The 25550-nt window shown below is 45.2% G+C and overlaps 3 protein-coding genes across 3 annotated transcripts in view; all 3 read left to right on the top strand.

Annotated features, from left to right (window-relative positions):
• Nucleotides 1-1378: 1378 nt before the first annotated feature.
• LOC143989846 (uncharacterized) lies at nucleotides 1379-11053 on the top strand. Its single transcript, XM_077490125.1, has 3 exons — nucleotides 1379-3304; nucleotides 3393-3596; nucleotides 10800-11053. Exons 1-3 carry the CDS (start codon nucleotides 2978-2980, stop codon nucleotides 10938-10940), a joined length of 672 nt encoding a protein of 223 aa, XP_077346251.1. The 5' UTR covers nucleotides 1379-2977; the 3' UTR covers nucleotides 10941-11053.
• A 947-nt stretch (nucleotides 11054-12000) lies between these two features.
• Nucleotides 12001-16884, top strand: LOC143989764 (uncharacterized). Its single transcript, XM_077490035.1, has one exon. The coding sequence runs from the start codon at nucleotides 12401-12403 to the stop codon at nucleotides 13538-13540; it is 1140 nt and encodes a 379-aa protein (XP_077346161.1). The 5' UTR covers nucleotides 12001-12400; the 3' UTR covers nucleotides 13541-16884.
• A 1935-nt stretch (nucleotides 16885-18819) lies between these two features.
• LOC143989930 (uncharacterized) overlaps nucleotides 18820-25550 on the top strand; it is a 127425-nt gene continuing 120694 nt past the window's right edge. The window contains exons 1-6 of the mRNA XM_077490201.1: nucleotides 18820-21081; nucleotides 23339-23462; nucleotides 23579-23676; nucleotides 23756-23962; nucleotides 24052-24279; nucleotides 24403-24544. Of these exons, the coding sequence (XP_077346327.1) occupies nucleotides 20995-21081; nucleotides 23339-23462; nucleotides 23579-23676; nucleotides 23756-23962; nucleotides 24052-24279; nucleotides 24403-24544 (886 nt within the window). The 5' untranslated portion in view covers nucleotides 18820-20994. The remainder of the gene's footprint in view (nucleotides 21082-23338; nucleotides 23463-23578; nucleotides 23677-23755; nucleotides 23963-24051; nucleotides 24280-24402; nucleotides 24545-25550) is intronic.

Raw genomic sequence — 25550 nt, 5'->3', positions numbered from 1 at the left:
GTTGTCAAATACCCTGGGGTCCAGGACATCTTGCGGCAGGCAAGGAAAATCTCGGCCCATTTCAGAAGATCTTACACGGCCATGGCTCGCCTTGCTGACATTCAGCGGCAACACAATCTGCCGGTCAGACGTCTTATTTGCGATTGCCCGACGCGATGGAACTCAACCTTCTATATGCTTGACAGGCTGCTCCAGCAGAAACGTGCAGTTAACGTCTACCTGTATGAACTCTGCAGCAGAAACGGTTCTGGGGAGCTGGGGTTTTTTTCACCGCGCCAGTGGCTGCTCATGCGCGACGCATGCAGACTTCTGCGGCCATTTGAGGAGATCACCAAACTGGTCAGTCGCAGCCATGGCGCCATCAGTGACATGGTACCTTATGCCTTCTTTATGGAGCGTGCATTGCATCGTGTCATTGATCAAGCTGTGGAGGAGCAGGAGCGGGAAGATGAGGAAGGCGCAATGCTGGATGAATTCCCAGGGGGGGCTACTCTATCTGAGACAAGTCAACAACAGGAGTCTGAAGAGGAGTCAGAGGAGGATGGTGCCGGGGCGGATGAGGAGGAGCAAGAAGAGCATGCTTTAAACCTTTCTGGGATCCCTGTTGTGCGTGGATGGGGAGAGGTGAATGAAGAGGACGACATTATCCTGGATGATGAGCAGGAGCCAGGCCACCACACCGCTTCCAGTTTAGTGCAAATGGGGGCCTTCATGCTCCAGTGTTTTAATAGGGACCCCTGTATAAAAAGCATAAGGGTCAAGGACCAGTACTGGGTGGCAACGTACTTAGACCCCCGGTACAAACACAAAATGGCGGAAATGTTACCGCCGTCGCAGAGGGCTGTCAGAAATGCTGCATTCTGCTTTTGCGTGCGCTGGCAGAGGAGCAATTCCCACTCCCAGAGAAGGAGTTGCGGGTACCAATTCAACAGCGCCTGCAAGAAGAGGCCGGTTTGAAGATGTGTTGGTGACTTCGGATATGAGGTCATTCTTTCAGCCGACCCATCGACAGGTGTCATCCGGATCCAGCATCAGGGAACGCCTAGACCATCAGGTGTCCGACTACATTGGGTTAACGGCCGATGTGGACGCTCTGAGGAGTGATGAACCCCTGGACTACTGGGTAGGCAGGCTTGACCTCTGGCCAGAGCTTGCCCAATTTGCAATCGAACTGTTGGCTTGCCCCTCATCCAGTGTCCTGTCCGAAAAGACGTTCAGCGCAGCAGGGGGGATCGTGACCGATAAGCGTACTCGCCTAGCTCACGACAGTGTTAACTACCTCACATTTCTAAAAATGAATGAGGCATGGATCTCTGAGGAATTCAACACATGTGACCAGTAGACCATGTATATGTCTATAAACATTTTTTTTAATCAAGCACACAGACCTTCTTTCTTCATTTGGCTCACTTCCTTGTCCCAAAAAAGCACACCGTACTATATGCCCCTACCCTCCTCTTTGAAGAGGTTGAGCAGTGTCATATTTCTACTGGGGCTGCTTATGAGGGGATCACACCATCCCTGTGCTGTGCTTATTTACTCCTGGGCCTGCTTATTGTGAGGGGATCACACCATCCCTGTCCTGTGCTGATTTACTCCTGGGCCTGCTTATTATGAGGGGATCACACCATCCCTGTCCTGTGCTGATTTACTCCTGGGGGTTCTTATTATGAGGGGATCACACCATCCCTGTGCTGTGCTGATTTACTCCTGGGCCTGCTTATTATGAGGGGATCACACCATCCCTGTGCTGTGCTGACTTCCTCCTGTGGGTTCTTATTATGAGGGGATCACACCATCCCTGTCCTGTTCTGATTTACTCCTGGGCCTGCTTTTTATGAGGGGATCACACCATCCCTGTCCTGTGCTGATTTACTCCTGGGGGTTCTTATTATGAGGGGATCACACCATCCCTGTGCTGTGCTGATTTACTCCTGGGCCTGCTTATTATGAGGGGATCACACCATCCCTGTCCTGTGCTGATTTACTCCTGGGGGTTCTTATTATGAGGGGATCACACCATCCCTGTGCTGTGCTTATTTACTCCTGGGCCTGCTTATTATGAGGGGATCACACCATCCCTGTCCTGTGCTGATTTACTCCTGGGCCTGCTTATTATGAGGGGATCACACCATCCCTGTCCTGTGCTGATTTACTCCTGGGCCTGCTTATTATGAGGGGATCACACCATCCCTGTGCTGTGCTGATTTACTTCTGGGGGTTCTTATTATGAGGGGATCACACCATCCCTGTGCTGTGCTGATTTACTCCTGGGCCTGCTTTTTATGAGGGGATCACACCATCCCTGTCCTGTGCTGATTTACTCCTGGGGGTTCTTATTATGAGGGGATCACACCATCCCTGTGCTGTGCTGACTTCCTCCTGGGGGTTCTTATTATGAGGGGATTACACCATCCCTGTGCTGTGCTGACTTCCTCCTGGGGGTTCTTATTATGAGGGGATCACACCATCCCTGTCCTGTGCTGATTTACTCCTGGGCCTGCTTTTTATGAGGGGATCACACCATCCCTGTGCTGTGCTGACTTCCTCCTGGGGCTGCTTACGGTGCAGGTGTCAGTGCTGTATATCACGCTGCTGATGTCAGTGCTCTCTGTCACGGTGCTGCTGTCAGTGCTGTATATAACGGTGCTGGTGTGAGTGCTTTATGTCACGCTGCTGATGTCAGTGCTCTCTGTCACGGTGCTGCTGTCAGTGCTGTATATAACGGTGCTGGTGTGAGTGCTTTATGTCACGCTGCTGATGTCAGTGCTCTCTATCACGGTGCAGGTGTCATTGCTGTATGTCACGCTGCTGGTGATCATCTCCTGCACCCTCTTCTTTGCCTATCCTGGTCCCTGACCTTCCCTCTCCTCCATTGCCTTCATGCGCTCCACAGTCCTGAATTGTCACAACAATTTCCCATATAAAAAAAGAATGCTTGTAGTTGTCGATCCCAGATTCACCTCATACATGTGTTATGTCATTGGCCATGTGGTGGGACTTTGTTTGCACAGCTAATAATTATTTTGTGGCTGCACCTATAGGTTTGCGAAGTTCGCCTCCCATTAAAGTCAATGGGGCCCGCCGCGAACGTTCCGTTTCGCGAACTATCGGCCGCGTTCGCGAAACGTCCCGTCGGAAGTTCGTCCATCACTATTCCCCAATACAGAGATTTCCTCTTGTGAAGTCCATTGATCATATGACCATCACAGTGCCTCCATGTGACTCCCTAAAACCTGAGAGACACAACATGGAGAAGATTCTAGAAGTCACCAAGAAGATGATGGAGCTGCTGACAGGAGAGGTGAGGAGGATTCTGGGAATTCTGGGACATTATCCAGTAACAGACAAGGGATGTGTCTGGATGGTGACTGTATCATTGTGTGTGTCAGGTTCCTATAAGGTGTCAGGATGTCACTGTCTATTTCTCCATGGAGGAGTGGGAGTATTTAGAAGGACACAAGGATCTCTACAAGGACGTCATGATGGACAATCAGCAGAATTTGAGTTTTGTGAAGAATGTAAGGAAGGAATTTCCCCGGAATGAGATGATATGGAACCTCACCCTGGAGATCCTCAGCCTGCTGACTGGAGAGGTGAGTGTAATGAAGGGGTTAAATCTGACTCCACTGGCAAAAAAAATTTAGATTTTGGGAAAACCATTAAAATAATTTTCAGATCAACAGGTCATGGAACATCGGTGTGACCAGCGAGCTGTTGGTATAACAATAATTCTTTTTAGAAACAGCATTAAATAATAGAATAAATATTAACCCTCACAGTGTCTTGAAAAAGTATTCATACCCCTTGAAATATGTATTTTATTGGGATTTTATGTGATAGACCAACATAAAGTGGCACATAATTGTGAAGTGGAAGGAAAATGATAAATGATATAAATAAAATATGTAAAAAGTGTGTGGGGGGGCATTTGTATGGCACCCCCCTAAGTCAATACTTTGTAGAACCCCCTTCGCTGCAATTACAGCTGCAAGTCTTTTTGGGGATGGCTCTACCAGCTTTGCACATCTAGAGAAGACATTTTTGCCCATTCTTCTTTGCAAAATATCTCAAGCTCTGTCAGATTGGATGGAGACATTGGAGAGCGTCTGTGAACAGCAATTTTCAAGTCTTGTCACAGATTCTTAATTGGATTTAGGTCTGGACTGTGACTGGGCCATTCTGACACATCAATATACTTTGATCTAAACCAGGGGTAGGCAACCTTAAAGCCGAGTTCCTCCAAAAAAATAAGTCAGCAGCTATAGTTCTTTTAAAGTAAGGATACTTACCTGCCCAGGGCGTCCGCAATGTCAACACCCAAAGCCGATCGGTCCCTTGGCTCTCGGGTGCTGACACCTCCATCTACGGTAAAGGGAATCAGGAATTGAAGTCACCTGGTTCCCTAGTATGCATGCACGAGTCGTGCATGCACACTAGGTTGTAACATATACCTCTACTCCCACTAATCCTAATTCTACTCCCACAGATCCCCACCGGCAACCCACCCCCGCTTCTGTCCATCCCAGGCACTTGTGTGTGACATCACCTGGGATGGATGAGAGAGGAGAGCTGGCTGGGATCAGCACACCATAACAGACATGTACCAGCAACTTCCCTGTGCAGCTCTGCATGTGTAAGAAAATAAACAGTACTACATTCCCCCTGTGTCCAGACCTGGTGACCCCCCGTGTTCCCTGACCTGATGACTCCCCTGTGCCCTGCCCTGGAGACTCCCCTGTGCCCTGCCCTGGAGACTCCCCTGTGCCCTGCCCTGGAGACTCCCCTGTGCCCTGCCCTGGTGACACCCCTGTGCCCTTGCCCTGGTGATGTACCTCCCCTGTACCATGCCCTGGTGAAGTGACTCCACTGTGAATTGACATGGTGACCTCCTTGTGCCCTGACCTGGTGACACCCTTGTCTAATTTCAGTTGAAGATGAAATTTGTGTGTGCATATCCCAAGTTCACCCAGAATTTATCTTCTATGTAGAAAAAAAGCCAGCCTAAGTTTCACATTAAGAAAGTACAGTGCCTTGAAAAAGTATTCATATCCCTTGAAATTCCCCACATTTTGTCATGTTACAATTGGGCAAATCTTTGCCCAATCAGGGCGCAGTGTAAGCTAGCTGTTAATGAACAGGGCCAGGGTGTCTTTAACGACCGAAGAGTTATCAACTGTCCATGGGTTTCCCTGCTGACAGCTGAATAAAAAAAGTGCCGGTAAAAAAAAATAAAGAAAAAAACGTCATTATATGGAAGTGATTGGCCTTAAAAGGGGTATGGTGGCCTGAGTACTGCCCTGGGGGACATGTATTAACCACTTGCCGACCGCCGCACGACGATGTACGTCGACAGAATGGCACGGGCAGGCATAAGGGCTTACATGTACGTCCTTGCCTGCCCGCGGGTCGGGGGCCCGATCGGGCCCCCGCCCGGTGCCTGCGGCGGTCGGTATTCGTTCGGGAGCGATCCCGGACGAGGGGACGGCCATTCATTCATGGCCACCCCCTCGCGATCGCTCCCGACGAATGAAAATGCTCCGTGACATCACTTCCTCTCCTGTAATGTAAACACAGGAGAGTAAGTGATGTAATCTCTCCTCCGTGTCGGTATTTTTCGTTCCGACACCTAGGAGAGAGGATCGGTGAGTTGCACCAACACGACACTACACAGTAGAACATGCCAGGCACACTCACACCGCCCCGATCACCCCCCCAATTACCCCTGCCCCCCAGTCACAGTGACACCAATGTCATTTTTTTTTTTTTGCATTGGTGTCATTTGTGACTGTAATAACTGTTAGGGCAGTTAGGGTTAGCCCCCTTTAGTTCTAATGTACCCCCCTCACCACCCCAATAAAGGTTTAACCCCGTGATCACCCCCCGTCGCCAGTGTCACTAAGGCTGGGTTCACATTGCAGCGGTTTATGAGAACGAATGTGATTCGCACCGCACTGCAGTGCAAATCACATCCGATCTCTGTGCGATTCGAGTTCAGCCATACAGATAGTATGGCTGAATTCGCATCGCACCCGCCGCAAATTCGCACAGGACCCTTTTTTTGGCCCGCAGCAGAAACGGATCGCATGGGTGTTCACACCATGCGATCCGAGTTTGCAGATCGCACTGCGATATGCGAACTGATCTGGGGGTGTCATTAACATTTCACTGACACTCCCAGCAGTTCGCATAGGGCAGTGTGAACTGCCGCCGGGAGGCATGCGATGCGGGAACCCGCCGCGGATTCATGGCATTCCCGCATCGCTCCAGTGTGAACCCAGCCTAATAAGCGATCGTTTTTCTGATCGCTGTATTAGTGTCACAGGTGACGCTAGTTAGGCAGGTAGGTATTTAGGTTCGCCGCAGCTTTTTATAGCGCCAGGGACCCCCATATACTACCGCATAAAGCCCCCTGATTGCCCCCTAGTTAACCCTTTCACCAGTGATCACCATATAACTGTTACAGGTGACGCTGGTTGGTTAGTTATTTTTTTATAGTTTCAGGGCACCCGCCATTTATTACCTAATAAAGGTTTAACCCCCTGATCACCCGGCGGGTGTCATTTGTGACTGTAATAACTGTTAGGGCAGTTAGGGTTAGCCCCCTTTAGTTCTAAGGTACCCCCCTAACCCCCCCAATAAAGGTTTAACCCCGTGATCACCCCCCGTCGCCAGTGTCACTAAGGCTGGGTTCACATTGCAGCGGTTTATGAGAACGGATGTGATTCGCACCGCACTGCAGTGCAAATCACATCCGATCTCTGTGCGATTCGAGTTCAGCCATACAGATAGTATGGCTGAATTCGTGTCGCACCCGCCACACCCGCCGCAAACTCGCATGGGACCCTTTTTTTTGGTCCGCAGCAGAATCGGATCGCATGGGTGTTCACACCATGCGATCCGAGTTTGCAGATCGCACTGCGATATGCGAACGGATCTGGGGGTGTCATTAACATTTCACTGACACTCCCAGCAGTTCGCATAGGGCAGTGTGAACTGCCGCCGGGAGGCATGCGATGCGGGAACCCGCCGCGGATTCGTGGCGTTCCCGCATCGCTCCAGTGTGAACCCAGCCTAATAAGCGATCGTTTTTCTGATCGCTGTATTAGTGTCACAGGTGACGCTAGTTAGGCAGGTAGGTATTTAGGTTCGCCGCAGCTTTTTATAGCGCCAGGGACCCCCATATACTACCGCATAAAGCCCCCTGATTGCCCCCTAGTTAACCCTTTCACCAGTGATCACCATATAACTGTTACAGGTGACGCTGGTTGGTTAGTTATTTTTTATAGTTTCAGGGCACCCACCATTTATTACCTAGTCTCACTAGTGTACCCCTAAATTTAGGGGTGTCTACTTTCCAAAATGGGGTCATTTGGGGGGGTTTGTGCCATCTTGGCATTTTATGGCCTTCAAAACTGTAACGCCCTTAGAAAGCCTGAAGGCGGTGCTTGGTTTTCGGGGCCCCGTACGCGGCTAGGCTCCCAAAAAGTCCCACATATGTGGTATCCCCGTACTCAGGAGAAGCAGCAGAATTTATTTTGGTGTGTCATTTCACATATGCCCATGGCATGCGTGAGCAATATATCATTTAGTGACAACTTTGTGAAAAAAAAAAAGAAAAAAAAAAAGTTTGTAATATTCCCGCAACTTGTGGCAAAATATAAAATATTCCATGGACTCAACATGCCTCTCAGCAAATAGCTTGGGGTGTCTACTTTCTAAAATGGGGTCATTTGTGGGGGTTTTGTGCCATCTTGGCATTTTATGGCCTTCAAAACTGTAATAGGTAGTGAGAAGTGAAATCAAAAATTTACGCCCTTAGAAAGCCTGAAGGCGGTGCTTGGTTTTCGGGGCCCCGTACGCGGCTAGGCTCCCAAAAAGTCCCACATATGTGGTATCCCCGTACTCAGGAGAAGCAGCAGAATTTATTTTGGGGTGTCATTTCACATATGCCCATAGCATGTGTGAGCAATATATCATTTAGTGACAACTTTGTGTAAAAAAAAAAAAAAATTTTTTTTTGTCATTATTCAATCGCTTGAGGCAAAAAAATAAAATATTCAATGGGCTCAACATGCCACTTATCAATTTCCTTAGGGTGTCTACTTTCCAAAATGGGGTCATTTGGGGGGGTTTTGTACTGCCCTGCCATTTTAGCACCTCAAGAAATGAGATAGGCAGTCGTAAACTAAAAGCTGCGTAAATTCCAGAAAACGTACCTTAGTTTGTAGATGTGACAACTTTTGCGCAAACCAATAAATATACAATTATTGACTTTTTTTTTACCAAAGACATGTGGCTGAATACATTTTGGCCTAAATGTATGACTAAAATTGAGTTTATTGGATTTTTCTAATAACAAAAAGTAGAAAATATCATTTTTTTTTCAAAATTTGCGGTCTTTTTACGTTTATATCGCAAAAAATAAAAATCGCAGAGGCAATCAAATACCATCAAAAGAAAGCTCTATTTGTGGGAAGAAAAGGACGCAAATTTTGTTTGGGTACAACATTGCATGACCGCGCAATTACCAGTTAAAGCAGCGCAGTGCCAAATTGTAAAAAGACCTCTGGTCATTTACCAGCAAAATGGTCCGGTCTGAAAGTGGTTAATAAAAAATAATAATAAAAATAAAACTTTTTTTTTTGTTTTTTTTCAGGAGCAGCGATTTTAATGATGCTTAAAGTGCAACAATGAAAATGAATTATTCCTTTAAATATTGTTCCTGGGGGGCCCCTTAATGTGCCTGTAAAGTGACGCATTTGCAGCATATACAGAACATGCTACATGCTCCATACCAGACCCTTAAACAAGCATGCAGCCTGGCAGGTCAGGATAGGGGGTGACGAGCTAGCGCCCCCCCTCCTGATTCATACCAGGCCACATGCCCTCAACATCGGGAGCGTGGGTGTTTTGGGCCAAGGGACTTTTCGGTATTTGGAAGCCCCCTTTAACAAAGGTGGCCCCAGATCTCACACCCCCTATGTGAATGGGTATCACACCCCTACCCATTTACCAAAAAAAGTGTCAAAAAGTAAAAACCACAGACTGTTTCTGACAAATCCTTTATTAAAAAATATAATCCACGCTCTCGCCTATATAAGAGCTGTCAAAGGGAAGAGAGAGCATACAGCAGGTAACTTCCAATGGAGGTGGAGTGTTTTAATTTTTCCCTATTTTTCTGCTCCATCGGGGGCCCTGCACTGACAGGCACTTATAAGGCATCACCGATGAGGTGGCATGGATGGGCACTGACAGGCAATGAAAGGCGGCACTGATGGGTGGCAATGATAGGCATCACTGATGGCACTGGCAGGCATTGCTGATGATCACTGATTGGCGTCCATCTGCCTGCGCACTGATTGGCATATCCCTGAGGGTCCAGGGTGGCATACCTGGTGAGCATCCTTTGTGGGCATCCCTGTTGGTCCTGTGGGGGTCTGCGCTGATTAACAATCAGAGCAGACCACCCTGTCAGGATAGCCGCCGATCAGCTCTCCTCTACTCGCGTCTGTCAGACTCGAGTGAGGAAAAGCCGATAAATGGTTCTTCCTGTTTACACTGTAATCAGCAGAGGCTCTTTACTGAGATCGGTGTTGCATAGTGGGAAGCCCAGCTACATATAGTGGGAAGCCCAGCTACATATAGTGGGAGAGGAGTGGGAAGCCCAGCTACATATAGTGGGAGAGGAGTGGGAAGCCCAGCTACATATAGTGGGAGAGGAGTGGGAAGCCCAGCTACATATAGTGGGAGAGGAGTGGGAAGCCCAGCTACATATAGTGGGAAGCCCAGCTACATATAGTGGGAGAGGAGTGAGAAGCCCAGCTACATATAGTGGGAGAGGAGTAGGAAGCCCAGCTACTTATAGTGGGAGAGGAGTGGGGTGGCCAGCTACTTATAGTGGGATGGCCAGCTACATATAGTGGGAGAGGAGTGGGATAGCAGCTACATATAGTGGGAGAGGAGTGGGATAGCAGCTACATATAGTGGGAGAGGAGTGGAAAGCCCAGCTACATATAGTGGGAGAGTAGTGGAAAGCCCAGCTACATATAGTGGGAGAGGAGTGGAAAGCCCAGCTACATATAGTGGGAGAGGAGTGGAAAGCCCAGCTACATATAGTGGGAGAGGAGTGGAAAGCCCAGCTACATATAGTGTGAGAGGAGTGGAAAGCCCAGCTACATATAGTGGGAGAGGAGTGGAAAGCCCAGCTACATATAGTGGGAGAGGAGTGGAAAGCCCAGCTACATATAGTGGGAGAGGAGTGGAAAGCCCAGCTACATATAGTGGGAGAGGAGTGGAAAGCCCAGATACATATAGTGGGAGAAGAGCGCTCTGTCATAGAATGATAGAAAGCCAACAGAATGTAGCTTAGCGGCCTCAGATGGACATGTTGGCCCCCTGGGCCCCCTCTTGAACTGATAGGGCCCGGGTACCATACAGCAGAGCCAGTGGTACCCCCTTATCAGTGGCTCTGCACACAAGTACTATGAATACATAAAGTGTACATACTCTGATATTTGGTTATAGCACAAGATGGCGGCATTGGATATAGAAAATAACTAAATGGGTAACATTTCCTGGTGGGTCAGTGAGTCTTACTAGTAAAACATTAGTGACTCTATTATATGACTTCTAGAAGGATCTATAAATCTGATCACATTGTAATCATATCATTGGATGGAGATGTCTGTCCTTTGCTGAATCTGGAACATTGTGGCCAATCCCTGGAGAATAAATATAGAGGTGACCATAGAGGTGAGGGATTATGGGAGAGTGATATTTATCTTTGTATTACACAGAACTGTACAGTAATAATGAAGAAATCTACAAGAAGGAGATCTCATTATATGACCACAAGATCCTCAAGAAACCAGAATCCCATCACCACCCCCCACCTCCATCCCCGATCCCTACAAGACACAACATGCAGGAGATTCTAGAAGTCACCAAGAAGATGATGGAGCTGCTGACAGGAGAGGTGAGGAGGATTCTGGGAATTCTGGGACATTATCCAGTAACAGACAAGGGATGTGTCTGGATGGTGACTGTATCATTGTGTGTGTCAGGTTCCTATAAGGTGTCAGGATGTCACTGTCTATTTCTCCATGGAGGACTGGGAGTATTTAGAAGGACACAAGGATCTCTACAAGGACGTCATGATGGACAATCAGCCGCCCCTCACATCACCGGGTAAGAGGAGACTTTATTGTAAAGGAGAGAGCAGTACGGAGGCTCCACCTAGATCCCCCCATCATCTGATAAACACATAGAAACAATGGGGGTTATTTACTAAAGGCAAATCCACTTTAAACTGCAAGCGCAAAGTGCACGTGGAATTGTCCTGAAAGTGCCCTTGGAAGTGCAGTCACTGTAGATCCAAGGGGGACATGCAAGGAAAAGAAAAAACATAAATTTAACTTGCACGTGATTGGATAATAAAATCAGCAGAGCTTCCCCTCATTTCAGATCCACCCCTCAGATTTACAGCGAATGCACTTCCAAGTGCAATTTGAAGTGCACTTTGCATTTGTAGTTTGTACTTGTAGTGCAAAGTGGATTTGCCTTTTGTAAATAACCTCCTATGTATTCAGTCTCAGGAAATGGGAGGCAGCGGTGTGGGACCTCTGCAACTTGTCTCATGTAATCATTTCATCTTCCACTGATTACTGAATACCAATATTATGAGTCCTGAACCTTACACTGTATACTTTATATTCTACATTACATACTCCTGACCCCTGCACTATATACTCTATGTTGTACATTACATCATTCTGATACTATATAGTCCTATCTGTTGTATCTTATACAATATGTTGTACATGACATAGTCCTGACTTCTGCTCTCTCCCCTCCCCCCACTGCTATATATACACATAATATGTATTCTCTTTTGTTACACCCATTTCCTACCAGCTGGACATTTTATATCGGGTGATGTGATTGGAGCACAGACTTTTACATGTTGATAATAATGGGATAGCATCCTCAAAGTTTGGAACCTTAAACAGAAAGTGATAATGAGGGAGGAGTCAATAACCCAATGATGGGGGTCTTCAGGATCAGTCCAGTCTTCATCTTGGTTGTTCTCCCCCCATCCTCACTCTCTGACCTCTGGTGGGGCTCAGCCCCGCTGTTATTCATGACTAAGTCATGGACTAAATAAGGAAGTGCAGGACTTGTTGTGTTGGGAAGATGGCAATGAGTGATAGAGGGGGAGGGGACACTCGTCCTATAATCCCCTCATCACTGTCACTCCTATAAAAGACAGTTCTCGTTGTTTCCTCACTCTCTGACTAAGGTCCATGAATAAAGAAATGATCTGGTAGGAGATCAGAGGACCCATTTACTAGTTACCTTGAGGGGGGAATTGTAAGATCCTCAGAGACAAAGCTGCCTGATGTGGGCGGAGTCCTGGTTTAGGGGAACCAATCAGCTCATGTCTAGTAATAATCTTTGTATTTCTATTTTAGTAGATGGACGGGAGATGAGGAAAACCTCAGAGGATTGTCTCACTTTGTCTCCAGACTGTAAAGTAGAAGATGAGGACATCACACAGTATAGTCCAGGAGAAAACCCGACTACCTCAAATGTCCATCCGGCACCACACAGTGTAGATGGACCATCGTATTCCTCTTATCCTGAGGAACCTCAGACTGTGAGGGATGGGGCCGTCCTTCCAACAGAGAAGAGCTTTTCCTGTACTGAGTGTGGGAAGTGTTTCCGTTTTAAATGTCGTCTTAATGTGCATAACAGATCTCACACAGGGGAGAAACCATATTCGTGTTTTGAGTGCGGCAAATGTTTTTTAATGAAGTCCAGTCTTAAGACACATTGGAGATCTCACACAGGGGAGAAGCCGTATACCTGTCCTGAATGCGGGAAATGTTTTTTACAGAAGTCTTGTCTTAACAGACATCAGAGATCTCACACAGGGGAGAAGCAGTACTCCTGTCCTGAGTGCGGGAAATGTTTTTTACAGAAGTCTGATCTTTCCAAACATCAGAGATCTCACATGAGGGAGAAGCCGTATTCCTGTCCTGAGTGCGGAAAATGTTTTTCACAGAAGTCCAATCTTTACACACATCAGAGATCTCACACAGGGGAGAAGCTGTATTCCTGTCCTGAGTGCGGGAAATGTTTTTTAGAGAAGTCCGATCTTTCCAGACATCAGAGATCTCACACGGGGGAGACTCCGTATTCCTGTCCTGAGTGTGGGAAATGTTTTTCACAGAAGTCCCATCTTTACAGACATCAGAGATCTCACACAGGAGAAAAACCATATTCCTGTCCTGAGTGCGGGAAATGTTTTTCACAGAAGTCCGATCTTTCCAGCCATCAGAGATCTCACACAGGAGAAAAACCATATTCCTGTCCTGAGTGTGGGAAATGCTTTTCAGAGAAGTCCCATCTTTCCACACATAAGAGATCTCACACGGGGGAGAAGCCGTATTCCTGTCCTGAGTGTGGGAAATGTTTTTCACAGACGTCCAGTCTTTCCAGACATCAGAGATCTCACACAGCCCTCGAGGTGTATTAGTGCCTTGAGTGTGGGAAATGTCTTCTATATGAATGTTGCTGGACATCACAGCTCTCATGTGGGGAAGAAGCACACCCTGATATACACCTCAGATATACTCCATGGCTGATCTTCATCATGGAAGAAACAGTTGATAAGGAGATCAGAGATCACCAAAGACATGGATGAAGTGTTGTAAAAATACAATGGATGGGCGGCTCATACAGGTCTGGTAATGTACTTTTATGTCATGGCTTTCTTCCAGGTCTGCACCCATGCACGCACACACCCAGAAACCTCCACTGTCATTGGCTGTAGGACAAGTTTGTCAGCAGGTCCCAGCCAATAATTTTGCCCCGTACCCTGCTGATCACCTGCAGCCAAAGACAAATCACTCCTGTGTTTTATTTTGTAAACACGGGGAGCTATCTTGTGATTTCTTCTCTTCCCGAGTCCTTTTCTGTTCAGGAAGAGGAGAGATCACCACACTGTGTGTATAATCACCACACTTTACACCCACACACCTTAGATTGCCACATTTAACCCCATTGATTCCCCCCATCACCCAACCAGTGCCATTAGCACAGCGTCAGTGTACAGTATTGTTCACCAATTGCTGTATTAGGGTCACTTGTTACATCAGATAGTGCCAGGGTCAGCTAACATTAGATTGTCCACACACTATCGCACTCACGCTATAGGATCCTGATCACCACCATTACTAGTATAGTGTCTGTATGGATCAATATCCTGATCACCACCATTACTAGTATAGTGTCTGTATGGATCAATATCCTGATCACCACCATTACTAGTATAGTGTCTGTACGGATCAATATCCTGATCACCGCCATTACTAGTATAGTGTCTGTATGGATCAATATCCTGATCACCGCCATTACTAGTGTAGTGTCTGTATGGATCAATATCCTGATCACCGCCATTACTAGTATAGTGTCTGTATGGATCAATATCCTGATCACCACCATTACTAGTATAGTGCCTGTAAAGATCAATATCCTGATCATGAACAGAACTATATTAGTGTTCCTAATAACGCAGCGTTATCAGGATCAGCCCTTCTGCCCCCAACAAGTGCAGTGTCAGTAGATCACCGGCTCCTCTGATACATTGCACACATAACCGCAGTATTGGCAGAATCAGGCCTGATCTCTTCTAGCACTAGCAGGTAAGATTTATTTGTGTAGCACCCTGGAGTTTAGGCAGGGAGCTCCTCACAAATTTACTTGCTAGGAGTAGTTATCCTGGTTGATTGTTAGAGATCTATTGATTTCTCCCTAAGTTTGGCCTTGTTGCACTTTTCTCTTCTACAATTAGGTGGCCGGGGACTTGGTGTTGCTAGATATGAGAAGGGCAACCCAAGGCCAGGTTATGGGTATATGGGGTGAACGACAGCAACATACAGGATATACAATGTAATACTCACATATAATCACACACATAGGTTGGACTTGTGTGTTTGTTCAACCTCTTCTAATATGTAACTATGTAAGCTAGCTGCTGCCATAAAAATGGTATTTAGCGTCAAAGTACCGAGGTATGGGTACAACAATTTGCACGAAGTGGTTAAAGGGTAACTCCACTTACCTGGCAAAAAAAAAGCAAATAAAGAAAAAATAATATAGCGCATATAATTGCGACACTAATCATATTGTAATTGAATGTTATTAAAAATGACCTTTCCTTTTCAATCTGCCGCCAATGTAATTTTCTGAGAATACATTGCAATATGGCTACCTGGAGTTGTTCTGCACACAGAGTGTGTACTGACCACTCCCCAGAAACATCATTTCCTGCTTGTGTGATTGGCTCACCAATTTTCCCAGAAGTCTGCCCTAAGATACAAGTCAGATTTCAGGCATTCCCTGAAACAAAAATTTCATTTTTTGGAGAGATACTTTCAATAGGAACACGTCTAAAGGGATGCAGGCCCAGCAGCTTTCCTCATTAGTGCCCTGCAGCTGCACAGCTGACAGTTAATTATGAAATCACTCCCATTAGACTCACTCAGAACAGAGGCACAGATAAACACACAGGGATTTCTTCAGAATAACAAAAGGTAGGAATCCACAACAAAGATTGTTATAATCCCTGCAATGTACACAGATCACCCAGAGGGGAATGTTTTTTTCTCAACAAAAGTGGAGTTACACTTTAACCGTTGTAATTTACTTCGCAGGAACACCAATCAGCGGCAGCACTGATCTGTTTATTCTGACAGCAGCAGGGTGTTGCTCTCAGAATATAAACATCCTTGCCTGCAGTGCTGCAGGAGGAAAAAAAAATGTGTATGCCCAAGCATGAGGGGCCTGTGCAGTCAGTGAGTGGATTGCTCCTTTGCTCCAGCATATATATTTTTTTCATTTTTTTGGTATAGATTTCAGTTAAAAAAAAGTGTTTTTATTGCGTAAATCTCATATCGTTATTGTGTTTTTTTTGTTAACCATTGTTTGCTTTAGAGCAGGGGTCTCAAACTCAAATTACCTGAGGGCCACAAGACAAGTTTTCATATCCCATGGGGGCCGCATGCAAACTTAAAAAACAACAGTACTGGTGTCAGCAGACACATTATTAAACCCCATCACTGGTGTCAGCGGATTCATTATTAACCCCCAGCACTGGTGTTAGCGGACGCATTATTAACCCCCATCACTGGTGTCAGTGGATGCATTGTTAAACCCCAGCACTGGTGTCAGCGGACACATTATTATACCCCAGTACTGGTGTCAGCAAATGCATTATTAAGCCCCAGCACTGGTGTCAGCGAACGCATTAGTAAACCCCAGCACTGGTGTTAGCAGACACATTATTAACCCCCAGCACTGGTGTCATTGGACACATTATTAACCTCCAGCATCAAGCTGGAGTGTCCCACAAAGAGGGAGCCATGTGACAGGAGTCACTTTTGGGTGCAGGGTGACCAAGAAAATAAAGAAACGTGTATCTGCCATATTAGAAATAGTGGCTGATTCATAATGCTGGGACAAATACTGTTAGGAGATGCTGATGTCAATTCCAGCCACCTGTCTCTGCCTGTGTCTGCTATAATGTAAATGAGTCTAGTGTGACTTCTCTTTCAGCCATTGTTGTCTGGGCTAATTAACCCTGCAATTGTATGAAGGAGTTCTGTATTGAGATGTATGATAATGTGTATTGTATAGTTGGTGAGCTAGGAGACTTGAATTCTGTACTAAAGGTCATGTCTCTGAGTCACCTAGGCTGTCTAAAGGATTAGATAATTAGCTCGTGTTAATTAGGTTTCTGGTCAGAGGTTGTACTTTCATCCTGCTGTATATATTTGTGTGAGATCTCAAAATAAAAATTCATTCCTGTTTGAACCTCAAGACAGAGCCTCATCTTGTACTTGGGGGGAGAATTATTCATATGGTTTCTTGTTCGGCTGATTGAAGTGTTCGGTAGCTGCCTTTGGGTTCGGAAATGGAATGTCCTAAATGGCTTTAACCCCTTTCATACTCGGGGTGTCGTTACAGAATAATTTAAAATGTTTTCTTAAAAGGCAATGGAAATGTTCAAAGGAATCCCATAACCATTCCATAAAAGCATTCCCGGCATTAAACTTATATCTACACCTGTACAAAACCCTCCACACACCTACATGTATATAAATATTTATATAGATATACGCATGTGTACAACCAATACTAAAAACCATTAAAACATATATAGACATGTACATATATAAAAATACAAATACAAGCCTATACATGCATGTATGCAGCAACTACTGAAATTAATAAATACAAATACAATAATGGATACTTCTATGAACACATTACTGCCAACCCACTATGCATTGAAACAATGAAACTCAGCTAATTAATTACAATACACCGGAGGAGCAATATGGGAGCTTCCATGTACATAGTAAACATAATTGTCATATCCATATCCAATTAGTAATAAATATACGGTCATTATATTCCATTGTTTCACGGAGAGCTCATTACCCCACTTTAGTCTAAAATATTTTATAAAAACAAATCCTGTTAGATAAAAATACTGTTACAAAAAGATTAATTATTCTAAAAATCTATTACATACCTTTAACCTCACTATCGAACTACCCTATCGAAACCTACCATCTACACACATTACTCTTATCCATATCTGCATCAAAAAGACTCATTGTGCTTATCATCTAGTTCCAAAATTCAATGCACCCTTCTATCCCCATGGCAACATAGCTCAATGCCATGGGCATGACCAGACTAGGTGTTTGGGCTGAGCCCCTATTGATAATATCTATATCACAGAAAGAGGGGGCCACATGCCCAAACAAGCTTAGCGATAAAAGTAAGAGTAAAGGATCACCTTAGCTAAAACACATGTACTAGGGGCCTCTGTGGGTACTACAAGAGTCATACTACATTATGCAGTTTGATTTCCTCATTCAGGCCATGCAGAGCTAAAGTCCCCAAAGTAAAAATCTAAAAAGCCTCTCTTGTGCATAATATCTGATACTTTTTACCACTATCTAAGTCATTTGATATGGCTTCTATTCCAAAAGCTTTGAGGCTGTCTGTATTACTATTATGGACCTCCTTGAAATGTCTTGGTACCAAATATTTTTCTTTTTCTGTTGAAATATTACTTCTGTGCTCATTTATTCTTGTCCTCATTGGCCGTGAAGTCCGACCAACATATGTGAGGCAACAGGGGCACAGGAGGCCATATATGACATATGGGGTGCCACAGTTGATGAACTGCTTGATCTTATAGCCCTTGCCATCAACTCCGACTACATTCCTTTTTCCTGTGGCACATATGTGTGCAATTGCCATAATTACTACTCCCACACCTATAACTGTCTTTTTGGTCAAAGATGGTGGTCCAAGGATTGTTGAGCCCTATGGTCCTTATCTTCTACACTCTACTCGGGGCAATGACACTCCTTAGATCCTTGGGTCTCCTAAAGACTAGATTTGGGTGTCATGATAGATTGGTCTTCAGATCGGGGTCTGATTGAAGAATCTTCCAGTTTTTTTCTGAAGATTTTTTGTATAATGGTGACTTTGTTGTTAAATCTAGTACAAAACCTTACTTGTGGTTGTTGGTCTCTATCATATTTTGTCAATTTCTCACCCCTTGCACAGACATTGTCATACAGCTGTAGATATTTTTCAAAGGCTTCTTCTATGTGCTCATCTTCATAACCCTTCTCTTTAAATTTGCTTTTTAGAATCAGGCTTTGTTCTTCATAATAATTTTTTAGCGTACAAGTCCTCCTAAGTCTACAAAACTGACCAAAGGGGACATTCATAATCCACCTAGGATGATTATGGCTGCGGGCGTGAAGGTAGGAATTGCCAACACTCGGCTTGAAATTAGTTCTTGAATGGATTATTCCATTATCATCAGCCCATAGCTCTAGGTCTAGAAAGACCAAGGACTTTTCATCTACCACATGTGTGAATGAGATTCCGAAGTGATTCCTTGCACAATGTGCAAGAAATCCTTCCAGTTCATCGTTGGTACCATTCCAAATGATAATGACATCATCGATGTACCATGCATGACTAGGTTCCTCCCAAATGGGTTGTTAGCCCAAATATATTTGAGCTCCCAATACCCAATGAATAAATTTGCGTCACTGGGAGTAAACCTAGCCACCATGGCTGTGCCCTTCACTTGCCTAAAGAAACTATCCATGAATGAAAAGTATTTGTGGGTCAAGGTAAACTCGATACACTCGTATATGAATTGGGCTTGTACAGGGATGAACAAATGTGCTTCCGCCAAATAGTACTCTACGGCTCTAAAGGCTGAATTCATGCCAAATAGATGTATACATGGACGCTACATCGAGCGATAACCATCTGTATCCTTTCTCCCATGTATACGCAGTTAAAATCTCTAGGGCATGGTCCGAGTCCTTTATGTATGACGGAAGGCTGGTTACCAATCCCTGGAGAAAATGGTCGATGTAACTACAAAGATTGCTGGTCAGACTATCAATTTCTGCAATGATTGGTCTACCTGGAGGCTTCTCCATGTCCTTATGCACCTTCGGTATGTGGTAGAAGTGAGGGACCACTGGAGGTTTTGAATATAGGAATTGATGCTCGCTTTTAGTCAGGACCTGATTCAATAGTGCCCTGTCCAACGGCCCTTTAAGCTCGTTATTATAGCTACCAGTAGGGTCCCATAGGAGTCTTTCGTATGTGTTGGTATCACCAATCAGCCTAAAGGCTTCCTCCAGATATTGATCCCTATCTTGTATGACAAAGTCTCCACCTTTATCAGCTTTTCTAATTACAATTTCTGAATTCTTTCTCAGGCTGCTCAGAGGGCCCTCCATACCTACTTCATGTCCCTTTTTATATTTGTAACCTTTGTCACCACACATCTTCCTAAACTCTTCCATCACGACCTCATAAAAAGTGGGTATGAAGTTGCCCTTATTCCAGTGCGGGTAGAAGCTTGATTTCGGTCTAAAATTCGTATTGATAGTCTCTCCCTCCAATGCCAAAGGGGGGTCTCGTCAACAAACTCTTGGCCTCCTTCTGTATATAATTCCTCCAAAATCTCCAGCATTATTATTTATTATATTATATTATTTATTCTGCATCGCAAAAAATGGCCTGGTCATGAAGAGGGTAAATCTTGCCGAGGTGAAGTGGTTTAACAAAAAAATGTAAGTTACACCAAAGCACATAAAATTCCCCCCCCAAAAAAATGTTGAGGCCCCCCACCTCCACATATACACACATATGAATGTAAACACAAGTGTCGGGGTGCCTACACTTGAAAACATTTATTGCGATATATATGTTACATATCACCGCACACGCCGGAATGAGAGCGATAATTCTATCACCAGACCTCCTCCATAACACTAAACTGATGACCTATAGGGGGCTTTTAAACCATCCCCTATAGAAAATATAGGGTACAGAAATTTGTCGACATTCAGGGGCGCACACAAATTTAAGGTGTGACATGTTGAGTATCTATTTACTTGGTGCAACCTCATCTTTTATATTTTACCGTAATTGGGTAATTCCTTGCATTCCTTTGCCCTAGAATTAACTTTAGTGTATTTGTGGTAATATTGTGTGACATAAAAAATTGGAACTTACCACTATTTTATTCTCTAGGGTGTCTGCTTTCCAAAAATATATCATGTTTTGGAGTTTTTATGTAATCTTCAGGCCTACAATAATTTTTTAAACGTGTGCAGAAAATGAAAAAAAAAAGCGAAAGGGTTAAAGTTGATAGAAAAAAAATAAAATTGTTGAGGTCACATGACTCCTGTGGAGGGCGGAGCTCCAATCTGCAGCCAGATTCCATCAGGAAATGCAGATGTGACTGGAAACATTGTCATTGTTTGTTACATTAAAGTTCATTAAACAAACAATAAAAAAGCAAGTTTCCTGTTTAATGTGGAGCTCCACCCTAGGGAGACAGGAAGTCGCTATTGAAGACAGGAAGTGATGTCAGGTACAGACAGGAAGTTCCGGGTGAGAGGTGAGTCGGGAGGAAGTAGAGAGAAGACGTTACTGGAAGACGTAGCAGAGGAGGTAATAAGATCTTATTTTCTATTTACACCCAGTAACCCCCCGTCATGTCCGTCCTCTTCCTCCATAGTCACTGTGATGTCTTTTATCTGCAGCAGATGATGATGATACACATATATATATATATTATTATTGATTTATTTAGCGCCAACAGTTTACATAGCGCTTTACAATGTATATGGAGGACAACACAATTACAGTACAATACAAAAGGTACAGGAGGGCCCTGCTCATAAAGCTTACATTCTAAAGGGAGGGGGTGATGGTACAAAAGGTAATCGCTGCAGAGAATGATTTGATGGGGGCGGCTCGGGGACAGTTAGGTGGGTGTAGGATTGGCTTACCTGAATAAATGAGTTTTCATGGAACTCTTAAAGGTGGACAGGGTAGGGGCTGAGCGGACAGACTGGGGCAGGGAGTTCCAGAGGATGGGAGAGGCTCTGGAGAAGTCTTGAAGGCGAGCATGAGAGGAGGTAACAAGGGAGCTGGAGAGCAGGAGGTTCTGGGAGGAGCGGAGGGGACAATTTGGGTGATATCTGCAGATGAGGTTGGTGATGTAAATGGGGGTGAGGTTATATATAGTGTGGGAATATAGATTAATCCCTTCAGGGGGATCAGTTGATGATGAATAGTGATGGGCTCCGGTGTGTTGGAAACCCCACATTCCCGATCCCGCCAGTAAGCCGACACTGCACAGCGCTAATCACAGACAGTGAGACATTTCCTGGTCCTCAGCTGTACAGATCAGGAAATGTCTTATATCTTCCCTCCAAATCTGGCCATACATGGTTCAGTTTTATCGTTCATCCAGCGGGATCAGAGGAAAAAACTGAAGTGATTCCCCCATCCACACATTGGAGGGGGATGGGGGAATCCTCCCCGCTGCACTATTGTATTCTGACAATGGGGGGCGCTCCTCCGCTCTCAGAATACACAGATTAGTGATGAAGCTATTGGCTGCAGCCACTGATGGAGTGACTTTTATCCGGCAGTGACCACACATGGATGGAAATGTGACCGATCCCTGCTGAACCAGCTGAATTTCCATGTCTCTATGGTCACCATAAGTGACTTCCTCCCCTCCCCCTCATCTCCTTCATTATGTAAGTCATGCTGAGATCATCTCCCATTGGCTGAGCAATATTCTCATTTGTCTCTGATCTCCTTCTTGCTATTCCTCGTCCTGCCTGTTGTTTCCTTGGATTGATTTTCTGTGTAGTGACCCCGGCTTCATCTCTTGGATGCGCTCGCCTGTTGCTTGTCCTGACCTTTATCCTGATTCCTGGATCTCCTCCTCATCTCTCCTCTATATCCAGAGTCTATATGTCCTATGATATCACACTGACCTCGCAGCCCCTTCCCCCATAGTCTATATGTCCTATGACATCACACTGACTTCACAGCTTCTTCCAGCAATGTCCCTCCATCCAGCTCCTTTTTTTTCTGATGCTCTTAGGATGTGGGTGGACCCTGGACATCCTCACTAGCAAAGTGGGACTGTTGGCCCTGCATTGTATGTAATTACATCAGAAGACCTGCTACAAGCTTTTAACCTGCATAGTGTGGGGGTCCTGTGTGGGTAAATCATATCTCACCCTGAAGTGGGTGGGCAGCACAGTGGTGTAGTGGTTAGCACTCTCACCTAGCAGTAAGAAGGGTCGCTGGTTCAAATCCCAACCACGACTCTACCTGCCTGGAGTTTGCATGTTCTCCCTGTGCCTGCGTGGGTTTTCTCCGGGTACTCCGGTTTCCTCCCACAATCCAAAGACATGCAGGTAGGTTAATTGGCTTCTGTCCAAAATTGGCCCTAGCATATGAATGGGGACCTTGGATTGTGGGCTCCTTGAGGGTAGGGGCCAACGTGAGTGTGCAATGTATAGGGATAATTGTAGACACTCACTAAGGTTGAACTGGATGGACTGGTGTCTTTATTCAACCTTACTAACTATGAAACTATGAAGTGGGGCTTTCATGAAACAGAGACCTGAATAGTGAGGTGAGGAGGATTCTGGGAATATCATTTGATTTTACTATTTGTGTTCAGATCTAGAGTTTTCCTCCTGTGAAGTCTGGAGATCATATGACCATCACATTGCCTCCACCTCCCTCCCTGATAGAATAGAGAAATACAAAGAGGATTCTAGAAGTTACCAGAGAGATGATGGAGGAGAGGTGAGGAGGATTCTGGGAATTGTGGGACATTATCCAGTAACAGACAAGGGATGTGTCTGGATGGTGACTGTATCATTGTGTGTGTCAGGTTCCTATAAGGTGTCAGGATGTCACTGTCTATTTCTCCATGGAGGACTGGGAGTATTTAGAAGGACACAAGGATCTCTACAAGGACGTCATGATGGACAATCAGCCGCCCCTCACATCACCGGGTAAGAGGAGACTTTATTGTAAAGGAGAGAGCAGTACGGAGGCTCCACCTAGATCCCCCATCATCTGATAAACACATATAAACAATGTATTCAGTCAGTGTGTGTGTTTCCTACAGATGGATCCAGTAATGGGAACCCACAAGAGAGATGTCCCCGTCCTCTGTATTCCCGGGATTCCACACAGGAAGATCAAACCATCCCCCACCATCATCAGGTAGATGATTGACAATTATTGGTAGTTCTGATTTATACACAGCATGATTGTTACAATGAATGTTTTATTAAATATTCAGAGTGGAAACCTCGGGGATGATAATATTGATGTTAAAGAAGAGTATAAAGAGGAGGATGAGGAGTATGGAGTGATGGAGGAGTTTTTAAAAGGACACAAGGATATGATGGAGCCACCAAATACCAGGAACCCACCAGAGAGATGTCCCCGTCCTCTGTATTCCCGGGATTCCACACAGGAAGATCAAACCATCCCCCACCATCATCAGGTAGATGAGGAACAATCACTGATAGTATCATTAGGATCTGTACATTATCTGCATTGTTACCATTGATGTCATTTTTATTATATATTCAGAGTGGAAACCTGAGAGATTCTAAAGTTGAGGTTAAAGAAGAGATAAAAGAGGAGGATGATGAGGATGGGGGGATGGAGGAGTCAGAGTCTCTAAAAGAACACAAAGATCTGTACCAGGACACCATGGTGGAGTCATCCAGCTACAGAAACCCACCAGAGAGATGTCCCCGTCCTCTGTATTCCCGGGATTCCACACAGGAAGATCACACCATCCCCCACTGTTACAAGGTTAGTGGGATGGAGCATCTAGAACATGGACTCCTAGAGACAATGTGTGGATTTTCTATGTGATGTCACAATAATAAATCTTCTATCTTACAGATGATATTCTCTCTCATTTTCTTGGTTTAGAGTGGAGATCCAATGGATATAGAATTTGAGGTGAAATCAGAAGAAGAAGAGAGGTATGTGAGGGATGATCAGCAGTCTATGGAGGAGGATGGAATAACGGGGACATTTATAGAGGAGGACACTCCTACAGAGATCAGCACAGGTGGGTCATTAACACTAAATGCATTCCTCCTCCCATACTGCTCACTGATTGGTCCAGCGTAGGGCGGGGGCTGGGTGATATCAGCCTGTAATCCCCTGGTCACTTTCCTGAGCTGTGTTCCCCGTCCTGTATTCCTGGATTTCTCTCCGATAATCTTCCTTCTCTGTGCTGCCGACACAATTTATGTATCTAGACTGGATTTATGGAGATTCTGGGGATCAGCTGGCAGCAAAATGTTCATTTTCCCCATAGATGTTACTAGATCTAGGCACCTGGGTTATGTGATTTGGGTCTTCTGCCCCATACCCGGGTATGACAAGATCTCTGACAGAACAATCCCCCCAGGATTAGTGATGGCCGAACGGTTCGCCCGGCGGTCGTTTCGCAGAGAATTTTGGCTGTTCGCGGTCCGCCCGTTCGGCGGACTATTGGCACCGTTCGCCCAGCAGACTTCCGCGTTTACTGTGTAAAAGAACTTTGACCTATGATGACACATCCATCATGGGGTACAGGACAGCCAATTGAGACATTACAGCACATGAACACTTGGACATTCCCCCTAACTTATAAATACACCCGATCCAGCGGCCATTTTACATTCTTTCTTCTGTCACTATAGGGAGAGGTTGCTGTGTGGAGCAGGGAGAGATAAATCGCTAGCTATTTGGTACACAAAAGTTATTTTCAGGACTGGTATAGGTGTTAGGTGTAGTTCAGGATAGGCAGTGCTGTGCTACTGATTGTTGCAGCAGCCTGAGTGTCTTTTGCCAGTTTAGAGAAAGGGACAGGACGCTGTGTGCTGTAGGGACAGCCAGATTAGTCATTAGCTGTTACTATCAGGTCCACAAAAGTGCTATTCAAGTTATTGTTCCAGTAGCCTCTGTTTTGTCAGTTTATATAGGGACAGGCAGGAAGCAGTGTGTCAGGCAGTGAGGGTCAGTTTAATCAGTAGCTGTTACTATTAGTTCCACAAAGGTTCTTTTCAGGACTGGTATCAGTGATATGG

The sequence above is a fragment of the Lithobates pipiens genome, unplaced genomic scaffold, assembly GCF_037356315.1.
Source record: "Lithobates pipiens isolate NorthernLeopardFrog02 unplaced genomic scaffold, aLitPip1_a1.2 Scaffold_18, whole genome shotgun sequence".
In the NCBI taxonomy this organism is placed as follows: Eukaryota; Metazoa; Chordata; class Amphibia; order Anura; family Ranidae; genus Lithobates; species Lithobates pipiens.
The sequence above is the reverse complement of the archived record's forward strand: the minus strand, read 5'-3'. Positions and strand labels throughout refer to the sequence as shown.

What these genes read in the sequence shown, in the direction of transcription:
- LOC143989846 (XM_077490125.1), top strand. Translation starts at nt 2,978, where the DNA reads ATGTCATTGGCCATGTGGTGGGACTTTGTTTGCACAGCTAATAATTAT. An exon ending in TGGAGCTGCTGACAGGAGAG is followed by an intron (nt 3,305 to 3,392) that starts GTGAGGAGGATT and finishes TGTGTGTGTCAG; the next exon opens with GTTCCTATAAGGTGTCAGGA. An exon ending in TCAGCCTGCTGACTGGAGAG is followed by an intron (nt 3,597 to 10,799) that starts GTGAGTGTAATG and finishes TGTATTACACAG; the next exon opens with AACTGTACAGTAATAATGAA.
- LOC143989764 (XM_077490035.1), top strand. Translation starts at nt 12,401, where the DNA reads ATGTGGGCGGAGTCCTGGTTTAGGGGAACCAATCAGCTCATGTCTAGT.